Source organism: Apium graveolens, chromosome 6, assembly GCF_009905375.1.
Source record: "Apium graveolens cultivar Ventura chromosome 6, ASM990537v1, whole genome shotgun sequence".
Taxonomy (NCBI): Eukaryota; Viridiplantae; Streptophyta; class Magnoliopsida; order Apiales; family Apiaceae; genus Apium; species Apium graveolens.
In genome coordinates, this window is record NC_133652.1 from 271,859,930 (window position 1) to 271,871,565 (window position 11,636).

Consider the following 11,636-nt stretch of genomic DNA (forward strand, 5'->3'; position numbering starts at 1 on the left):
GTGCACGGTGTTTAGTTGTAGTAATCACAGACCGATTCACAGATACTATGAATTTTCAAATCTCTAATAAATTAAATCATGCGAACTAGACAAATAGATTTGAGATGAAGTTTGTTTAACCTAATTAGTAAATAACAAATAATATGAAAATTGTAGGAAACTGAATCCATTAATCGATCACAAATTAATATTAATTCGTCCTAAAACCAATTATCTTTCAATCATAAATAACATAAATCAATTAACGAGATAAGAATATACTATGAAACTTGTTATCTAACAATAACTTATTAAAATTTTATGGAGCAAATGTTTGCTATGAAATGAATTTGGTAACGATAATATATCATAATTAATTTTTCATTGAACAATTAAGCACGAGGAACAATAATGAGAATATGAAGGTGAATATATAAAAAATAATTAATTTAATTTTATCTTCATCTTAAGGAAGGAGAATTAGGTAGATATAATAATAAGATAAATAAAATGAATGACTAATAAAATTTTAGGTCCTAGGTTGGTGTCCTGGTGTTTCAAATGCAAGAGGGGAAGCCTGTATATGGAAAATGATATGGGTTTGAGTCTTGGATTACAAATCCTATTCAAGATATATTTTCTTCTCCAAAAGTATTCGATTTTTCCTCCATTTACTTTGATTTCAAGTATTCTCCATCCTCTAGACAAAAAAAAAAGTATTTTCCGCCTCTGTGCCTTCTTCACGTTTTTTTTTTGACAAATGCAGAAAGTTCTCATTAAATTGAATATAGTACAGTCGGGACAAACCCCCAACTGTCGATACAACCAGGTGATAAAACAAATAACATACTAAAAACAATTAGATGATTTGTTTCCTGATCGTTTAACACATAGAATTTAAAAATTCTTGAAATTAAAAACGAAATCAAAGACATCCCAAGCGATCCAAAATGCATCATCTCTGAAAATAGCAACATCGCAATTGACCATATCACATAAAAACTATGGTTAGCCCAGTGTTCAGAAACACCAATCGTATAAAATGAGATTGGAAAAGTGGCACCCCAGCCTATTACATGCCGGACACCAGCTATAGACATGCTGAAGGCACCCCAGCTATCTACATGCCGGATACCAGCTATAGACATGCCGAAAGTATAAACCCATGAAAGATGAACAATCTTTAGTTGTGAAAGGTGAGCTCTTGCAATAATCACCACCGTCCCCTCAACAGATCCATCACCAGATAAACCCAATCATGACTAAATAAAAACATAACAAAACTCCAAAAGGAGAGATAAAACACACACTCCAAGAGGAGAGACACACAAACACTCAAAAAAATGGGTTTTATTGAAAGGAAATAAACGAGAATAACAGAGAATGAAGGGGTTGGGGCTTTCCACCGGAGAAAATCAGTGAAAGCCCCTCGATTTACTTGAAAATAGACAAATCCTAACAGAGAGGATTAAAGAAGGGAGGCGGCTGAGAGGGATGAAAGCTATAAGTTTTGTGCCTTCTTCACGTTTAATTTGCTTAAAATCTGATTTTATATATTTACCCAAAAAAATTAATAATTTATTTATTAATAAAATTACGAAATTGGACATAAAAATAGCAGTGTTGTAAAAATCGGGAATCGGACAAGATCGGTAGAGCTAACGATTTATGATTAATAGAAAATCGGGATTAATGGGAACGATTAATCGGAGTAAAAATCGGATGTATTATAATATTAAATTATATTATTATGATTATATTAGTTATTTATTACCAAATATACATTTATTGTATCATAATTTCTACAATTATTCATATTTAAATGAATATAGAATTTTAGTTTTAATAAATAAATATGTATACTCCGAGAAAGAAAAACTTGTAAGAATTAATTGGATTTCAAAAATCGAATCGGTCGGATACCTTGCAGAGGATTAATCAGGAATTAATCTGTTAACACGCGCAATGGTTGGCTCAGTGGGTTAAAAAGGGTATAATTATCCTCTTGATCACGGGATGGGAGGAGAATTTACGATTATGCCTCTTGAAGCTGAGTATCTCGCTTAAGTGCAGTTTATCTTAATTCACGTGATTTGCAGTCTATTGCGTGAGGTCGTGGGGTTTACCCAATTTGCACTCGAAGTATAGTAGCTACAGATCCCCTACGATAAAAAAAAAAAAATTTAGAACACAATAGATATTAAAGATATTACAAAATATGGACCTATCAACAAGAATCAAAAAATTTAATTATAAAATAAATAGACAAAGTTGAAAACGAGTTTATATAAGGATGAATGTTTATTTTCTCTGTAATAAATCCAAGATGTATTTAAAAGGTCGAATTAAATCAATTTACCCCGGACCCGGAGTACGCAAAAGTTGACGAAACTATCATTTGTTGTACATAGGGGTGGCAATATCGGGTATTGGGTCGGGTTCGTGTCGGGTTGGATGTACCTTTTTTTTAAAGCCAACCCGAACCCGACACGACCCGAATTGGGTTTAAAAGATATGACACGAACCCGACCTGGTGAGTACTTGAATTACCCGAAAATTACCTGTTTGACACGAATCCAAATGGATCGGGTCAGACACGACTCGAAATGACCCAAAATTACACGAAATTAGAAATAAAGGAAGAAAATAAAATTGTCATTGCAACACTACAAATATTTAAAGTGTTATGCTAGATAACCATACAAATATTACAAACGACAAAGTTTCAATGTTTACAACTTTTTATGAATATTCTACTACATAACAAGCTGATAATAAATTACTAATGAAAATGTGCAACAACTTCCAAATCAGAATGTCTCCAGGGTGAATTGCCAAATGCAGACTCCATGAACCATGAACTTGTTAATCTGCTACTAACTGAAACAAATAGCATTTATATATGTTCATCAATCATCAGCAGCTACAAAATGTGGTGTAAAAAACATAAATCAATATCAAGAAATAAATTACCTTCCACTCTCGTCTTTATTAAGGTCCAAGTTCAAGATATCTTCACATAAGTCTTCAATTTTTAATTCAAGAGTTGCTAAAAGAAAATGAATGCAGAAAATTACAAATTTGATCAATTAAAATCAAGAGCAGTTAGAATTTGAGAATAGTTGGCATACCTTTTTCTCCGTACAACCAATCTCTTGCACATATTAGTGTTTCTGCATTATCCGGTAAAAGTGATGTGTGATATTTATTTAGCACTCGTCCACCCGCACTAAAAACTGATTCTGAGGCTACAATGGTAATTGGAATGCTTAATATATCACAAGCCATGGCAGCTAACTCCGGTAATCTAAATCGATTTCCCTTCCAAAAATCCAACACATTTAAATTTGCTTTCCTGTCAAATTTTGGCTCCTCCAAGTACAACTCCAGCTGTGTTTTTTTGGCACTTATAACTCATTCATCGTTCTCATGCTTATCGAGCTCCTACAATTTAAGATGAGTGTAAAAAATTAAATTAAAACCAGAAATTAATTGGTTATACTAAAAATAAATAAGGCAGAAATAAATAAGGCAGAAAAAATATAAATGTAAAACATGACATGTATCTAATATATTTTTAATTATAATATGATATATTAATGAACAAGTCGGGTTCGGGTATTTCGGGTCAACCCGAAAATGATCTGATTTTTTCGGGTAAATTTTTACCCAACCCGAAAGTCAAAAATCCTAACCCTAATTCGTACTTTTGCGGATTGAGTCTATGTCGGATTTCGGGTCGTGTCGGATTTTGCCACCCTACCCTAATAGTACACATTTGGAGTAATACACATTTTCAAAAGAGATATAAACACGCCGCCGGTATTTAATATTCCAACTCTTAACATCACAATAAATGGAAATCTAGGCCACATCTATATCACTGCTATATGCGATGGTTTAAGGGGAATAATCATGATGGTCCTGGATCATTCAATAGCTTTTATTTTTCTGCTTTAGAGAATTAGATGGGAAGCACGCATTTATTTTTTGTTTCGTTCACATAAAAATCTGATTTATTTACAAACATTACTAAAATTGTTTAATTCATACTTATACAACTACTTAAATAAATTGTTCGAGTCAAACTCGAACACAAATTTGATAACTCGAACTTGAATTCATAAGTAACTATTTTAAATTACATATACCAATAATTCACAGTCTAAAATCAATAACCTGAATGCTCCCGACGGAAAAAATGTACTAGACTATTTAGTAGTCCATTTTTGAGTTGGACATATTTGAAATGTAACATATAAACACATATTTAAAATTTGTTGAGTATACAAGATGTCATTGTAGTATATGTGACCTACGTACTGAAAACAAGTCAGGATCATATAGTATAAGTTTTGTCCGTAGCTTTAGAATTAGGTTTACATTAAACTCGATGATATAGGGCAAGTCAAATAAATATGTACTAAATGCAGCATGTGTTTTTTGTTTGCAAAATACTCTTATTTGTTGGCATTACCACTTTACCCCCAGTCTAACTACCATTATCTCCCGGCTCTCTCTATCCCTTCAAATTTTCTTAGCTGACTTGTTGACTTTAGAACGCTAATTTCAAAGTCTTCGTGTTGGATTTGTTTAAACTGAAGATGATAAATTTTTTAGTTTCAAATACACAAAACAGAGAGTATGAGACCCTTTCATGCTTAAGAAATTTAATGCGCCATATATACATTCTTCGGTCACTTTATTCGAATTACAATAAAATGTACATTTACCTCAATTTTTCCATAACGCATTTGTTTTAATATAAATCGGAAAGGAGCTTGAAAAATCATGTTTTTTGGGTCAAAATCTGGCTCGGGTTTTACAAAACTATCTAACATTTGAATAGGCCGTGTCGGATTTTTTCCCGGTAATGCCGGATTATTTTCGGATTCAACCTGAACCTTGATAACCTTTTTCGAATTTGACAAATTTTATATGTTATTATTATTATTATTAAAATTATCATTCTAACACAAAAACTTACATTTCAAGTAATTTATCATTCACCAACATGTATATTTTACATTTGTAATATGTAGAAATCTTGTATTTTAATAACGGACGTAAATCGTGATTTTTGGTACATCTGTAGTATATATTCAGATACAGTGTAACGTTATGTGCATGGCAAACCAGCTCGGACGACATACACGTGTTTAATAAGTTACTCTTTCTGTTTTTTATTATATGATATTTGATTTGTATGTACATATTTTTAAGTATTTTGACCGCATAGTTAAAATAATAATTTTTAATTTTTTTTGAATAAAAATATATAACTAAAATTTTAATTTACAAAAAGAAAATTAAAAAATATTATTTTATCTATACGGTCAAAAAATTTAAAATTATGTGTAAAAAAATCAAATGACATATAAAAAAACTGAGAAAATAGAGTATTACAGTAGCACAAGATGCAAAATCATGTTTGAGTTCGTATACCTCACCAACGCTTAGATCCGGCTCTGCAATTTACGCTACGTTTCTTGACCAGGAACCCACCATTAACTACTTCATTTATGAATTTCATACTAATAGAAATACATGTCCTACCGAGACATAATTTGTAACTTGCTATTCTCCTGCCTAGTAGGCAAAGATTTACCTCCGTGGAAAGAATGATTCATTCGGATCGACATGAAAGTCCAACTACATTGCATTGCCAGAATCCATGTTGTATATTTGAAAGAGGTTGACCTCCTTGCTTCTCTCACGGTACAATCCTCTGTAAGGGCTTAGGATTAGGGGTAAGGGATACGGAACGGCTATAATTTTTTCGGTATACATGTTGACTTTTTCCATTATACCATAATTGAAACTGATATTATGTTATAGTAGTAGGACTGTAGTACTTGTAGAGATGCATAAAAGGCCCACCGGACTGGGTTTTGACTGGGCGTTAAAAAGCCCAGACTTTGACCGGACCGGGTTTTTCGGGCTTTAACTTTGACCGGGTCGGGCCGGGCCGGGCTTTCCAGAAATGTCAGAGTCCGTTTGGGCCCTCGAGCCGGGCCTAATCGGACTTTTTTTCGGGCCGGATCGGATCTGGCCGGACTTTTTTCTAATTTAAATCGGATCGAGTATTATTAGAGATTCCGAAGAATACATGTGTTAGCAACTAGATCATCGTAAAAATGTATTAGTTTGCATGGAATATTTTATGAAAACATTACTTCGTTGAAAACATTTAAGTTCGGCAAAAAATAAATATGTTTATAGAATAATATGTTTTATCATATTTTTATGATAACAATGATATCATTGTTATGATAACAATGATATTCAAATATTCATAACAATGATATCCAAATATATATATTGTACTTATTATATCTTCTTTCATGATTTATGCAACGAAGTATATAAATAATATTATTAATCACAAATATGTAAATATATATGTGTTTAAAATATTATTTATATTTATAGTAAATGTGAATTTATAAATATATAAGAAAATATATTAGAATAATCACATTATAACCGGGTTTTTTCGGGCTTTTAATCGGGCCGAACCGTACCGTACCGAAGCCCGGGCTTTTAACCGGGCCGGGCCGGGCTTTGCCTAAAAATATAGGGCCCGTTGAGGCCCGAAGCCCGGGCTGGGACCGGACCAGGCTTAATCGAATTTTGACCGGATCGGACCGGGTCAGATTTTCGGGCCCGAATTTTTTATGCATATCTAAGTACCCGCAGTACTAGTAGAAGAAATTGCTTTATTTAGTACATGGTGAGCATTCCGAAGTAGTTGAATGAATATATTTGCAAGATACATTTAGAAGTTACCAAGAATAATACATTGTCGGCAGTGGCTTTCATTTTATATGAAAAACTATTAAAATTACGGAAAATGCTATAAATCTTAAATTTTTACCCTAAAAATTTCCTAAATCTGATGTGTCACATAAATAAGTGGTAACCTTCCTAATAATAAAATGGGTCCCCGCATATATTAATATACGGCTACGAATTAAAATAAGCTATATATTAGCCACATTATTTGGTAAAATTTTCGGGGAAGATATTTGATAAACCTAACACTTACTCTAAAATTATATATAGATTTTGATTTATGGGTGTGACAGTATTACGAATTATCAGTGTCATGGACTCATGGCCCCACCTCCAGGTCAGGTACATCTACACAAGGATCAAAAGTGTTATACTAGAAATTTTTTTGCCGCAAAAACATAAAACAGCTGTTAAAATACAGGTCCAAAAAATTTCTTATATAATGTTTTAAGTTAAAATTGAGTACATTTTATTGAAATGTCGATCTAAAAATATAATAGTGATATCTTATGTCACTGTGATAATGTTTTCAAGTCTTATTTATAAGTAGAGGCGTAAACGAATTAAATTCGGACGAACTTTTAACGAATTCTCACAAAATCTTAACGAACCGAATATTGTTTGATAATTTATATCGGACAAAATTTCTTGTCCGAACTCGATTTCCATAATATTCGAACCGTACACAAATTGTTCGCGAATATATCGAACCGAACACGAACTGTTTGTGACATTATAAGTATTTGAAAAAATTAATATTATTAGAAGTAAAAAATTGTATCAAACTATTATTTAAATATTCTTTCACCAATAAAATATTATTTGAAATAATTATAAAATATAAATCACATATATTATTAATAATATATATTTAATTTATAATTATAATATTATAAATATATTATTTTTTTCGAACCGAACTCGAGCTTAACGAATAAACCAAACTCGAACTGAACTGAACTGAACACGAACCGAACTCGAGTCGAACACCTTAAAAGCTCGGTTCGGTTCGGTTTGGTTCGTTAAGATTATTAGACAAAAAATGTTGTTCGAACTCGAGTTCAATAAATTTATCGGACGAGATTAACGAACTCGAACTTAAATAAATCGGACGAGTTTAACGAACAGCTCCGTTTGTTTACAACCCTATTTATAAGTCACATATCTCCTTGACTTGTCTTATTTTTATAATAAATTATTATTATGCACACTCTCTTTTCTCTATAATGTATGTCTTTTAACGATGAAAGAAATTTTTTAATAATAAAATATAAAATGTCATAAGGTATAAGGATATAATTTTTTATAATATATTTTAGTCTTGAACCAGGACATTATCAGATTTACTCTTAAAATATACAAGGATGGCCGGAAAACATAAACATGTGCTTAAATATACTAGGAGGGCGAGAGACGGTGAGTATTAAAATTTTATCCCAAATAACTTGTTTAACATCCGATCATAGCGATTTAAAATCTCTTCGAGAATTTATTTTAGTATTAAATGAAATGAAAATGTTGTAAATAGACACTTGATAAAAAAATATTGTAAATAGACTAGTAGAAGTCCTATGATACAACTTTAAAAAAATGGGCCAGGCTTATTTATAATTTCTGAATAGAACTTAGGAGTTAGGAATATTTATTCAGCCCAAGTATAGAACAAGGGCACCATATGGGCTTAACCCAATTTATAAAGGCACCGATGTTAATTGACATAGTAATAGTTTGGTATTTGGATATACAAGAATTATATTTGTGTACATGAATGTAAATTTATAATTGAATTTACAAATAAGTTTTAGTTGGAGTACCAGCGTGATTCGGCTATGCTAATGTAATTCGTGATTGTATTTGTGAATATATTTTGATTTTTTGTATTTTTTAGGAAGTGTAGATGAATATTGTTTAATTTTTTTTACCATTGCCTTGTATTTTTTAATATATTTTTTTAATATTTTAATATGTTATTTTTGTCTTGAAAAAAAAACATGTTACTTTTGTGTTTATTGAAGAAAGAATGAAGTTCAAAAATTCATGTCAAAATATTTTTAAGTATTTGGCATGTGAAAAAATATTTATGAAATATTCATGAGCAATGACTTACAAATCGTATTAATGAATTATAATTTTGGTACATTTTAATTGTTGTGCTTGTTATAAATGCAGGAGTTCATTATATAAAAAAGTATAAACCAATTAAAACAAGCAAAATTTATAAAATTTTGTGATACCCAAAGCACTAACACATAAAAACGGTAAAAGTTATACACATAAAAACAGTAAAAATTATACTCCCTCCCATTCCAACATATTCTTAGCAGGAAAATTTGCCCAATGTTTCTTCTCATGGTTAACTTTTACTCTTTTAAATTTTCACTGTCTTTCTTTCTAATATTGCTAATGGCACACAATTATATTTCATTAGCAATTATATTTGAATACATGAAGTCATGGACATGACTCCGCTAAATAAAAATGAATAACAGAGGGCAAAATTGTGATTAAAAAATCTCCTCAATACAAAAGCCTTCCCCTCAAAAATCTCCAAAAGAATACAGCTGATGGAATGTATAATAATAATCCGAATACGGATATGGATTATAGATGACTGCTGCAAGTAAAATAATCAAGCAATATATATAGAAAACAACATTCATAAGCTGGAAACAGGAATCTAAAGCAGAAGAGAAATAAGTAGGAATGCGTAGCCTAAGCTCCAAACCATGCTCTGCATTTTGTCCACTCCACTCTGCATTTTATTTCAACAAAATATATAGTCTGTTAGATATAATGCATAACACATCTAAATGCTTAATAAAATTATTTTAAATGCAACTATTTTTTTTTGCCTCTTTGAAATACATTTCATATATGATTAATCGATGATGTAGCAATGTGCAAATGAGAACATACCGCATCAGTGGCAGATGGAACCAAGGCACCGCCTAAACTTGGGGTTGGAGCTGCAGTAGGTGATGCAGGAGGTGTTGTTAATGTTGGAAGTGGAGATGGAGAGGTGGGCTTGCTGCTTGGTGCTGGTGCTGATGCTGGAACTGCTGCTACTGGTGGAGGTGAAGTAGGTGCTGGAGGTGGAGTGGCAGCAACTGACGGTGGAGTAGTTGCTGGTGGTGTGGACACCGGGGGTGGTATGTTGGCTGGTGGTGGAGTAGTGGAGACTGGAGGAGCTGTGACAACAGGAGGAGGAGTTGATACTGGAGGAGTAGGGGTGGGTGGCGCTTGCGTGGTTGGTGGTGATTGAGGGGTGGGAGGAGCTTGGGTGGTTGGTGGTGATTGAGGGGTGGGAGGAGCTTGGGTGGTTGGTGGTGCTTGTGGGGTTGTTGGTGGTGTTTGAGGGGTGGGAGGTGCTTGGGTGGTTGGTGGGCTTTGGGGATTAGGCGGCGCTTGGGTGGTAGGGGGTGCTTGTGGGGTGGTTGGGGGAGATTGAGGGGTGGGTGGTGCTTGTGTGGTTGGGGGTGCTTGTACTGGTGTGGTCGGTGGTGATTGAGGCGTGGGTGGGGCTTGGGTGGTTGGTGGTGCTTGCGGGGTAGTAGGTGTGGGTGGTGCTTGGGTGGTAGGCGGTGTTTGTGTGGTTGGCGGGGAGGTGGTGGAAGGTGGAGAAGTGGTGGGAGATTGGGCGGAGGCAACAACAATGACAATGCAGATGAAACCTAAGAAAAATATAGGGTTATGAGAAACCATGTTTAAATTTCTTGTATTGTAGACTTGTAGTTTTGTTTTGTACTCTTTTCAACATGCAGGGAGTACAAGATCATGTAAGAAACTAGGCAAACACATGTAGTAATATATAGGACTCTCTGTTCAACCACTTTCATCAATTTCTTACACTTTTTTCCTGTGAAATTGATTTTATTTGTTGAATAATTTTGTTACTTTAAACTTAGTATTCCAAGGGCATAACACCTGTCTGTGCATGCATTACATGATGATGGAGACGACCAAATTACTTCAAGTGCTGGCCTGGGATCAGTTTGATGATATTTTAACTAACGTGAAAGGCAAGGACCCCTGCATGCATCATTAGATCTACCCACCCTTCAGGTTGATGTGGTGTCATCCATCCCAACAGCGGTTATAGGAGCTTGATTTCAACTTATTCTTGAAGCAAAAATCATGTTAATTTTGTGGAGCAAGTCGCTATTTTTTAAATTTTGTAAGGGCAAGATTCTATTTTTTTCGAAAACTTATTGATAAGAAAACGTGGACAATGACGATAACCGAGTGAGGCATCCTATACTGCTCACCTCCTCCAAGTCACCCCGGCCACTAAATATGTTTTTTTTAGAGGTTATTTGAGATTTTAATGGATCGTTAATAATTCATAAATTTTAATGAATTTTGTAATTCATGTATTGTTAAAATTTCACATAAATTTGGATGTTGATTTTCTTAATTCTATGCAATTTTTGATGCATTTTGAAGAATTGATTTTGGTGGATTAAGTTAAATCTCATGAATTTTGTTAGATTGATTTACTAATATTTTTTTATTTAATAATAGAATAAATCAACTAATAACAATATTGTAAATTAAAATAAATAAAAGATTCAAATAACAAGACCAACTCATTAACAAGTAAAGAAAAGAGTGTAACTAATCACTCATATTCGTTATATGTTCCTCGCTCTCATCATACTAATTTTCACCATCTTCTTCATTTACTGCATTACGAGTTCTATCTTTCCACATAGAATTAGCGTTGTTATCTCTCCAAGTATTTGCTTCAGTCATTTGTTGTTGTCGGCTTGACATATTTAATTCAGGATTATCAGCTTCCTTCATATCCGAAGATTGGTCATCTTCTACTTCAACAGGGAGTGACATTTTTTCGAAAAAAATTA

At 33.1% G+C, this 11,636-nt stretch overlaps 1 protein-coding gene across 1 annotated transcript; it reads right to left on the minus strand.

Moving 5' to 3' along the window:
* Positions 1-9,247: 9,247 nt before the first annotated feature.
* LOC141668259 (uncharacterized) lies at positions 9,248-10,557 on the minus strand. Its single transcript, XM_074475053.1, has 2 exons — positions 9,691-10,557; positions 9,248-9,526 (listed from the first exon to the last, which is right to left on the minus strand). Exons 1-2 carry the CDS (start codon positions 10,474-10,476, stop codon positions 9,452-9,454), a joined length of 861 nt encoding a protein of 286 aa, XP_074331154.1. The 5' UTR covers positions 10,477-10,557; the 3' UTR covers positions 9,248-9,451.
* Between the last annotated feature and the right edge of the window lie 1,079 nt (positions 10,558-11,636).

Bases quoted from the DNA above. Each gene is read 5' to 3' on its own strand.
- LOC141668259 (XM_074475053.1), bottom strand. From the start codon at position 10,476: ATGGTTTCTCATAACCCTATATTTTTCTTAGGTTTCATCTGCATTGTC. The intron at 9,527-9,690 runs GTATGTTCTCAT...AATAAAATGCAG, and splicing joins TTCCATCTGCCACTGATGCG to AGTGGAGTGGACAAAATGCA.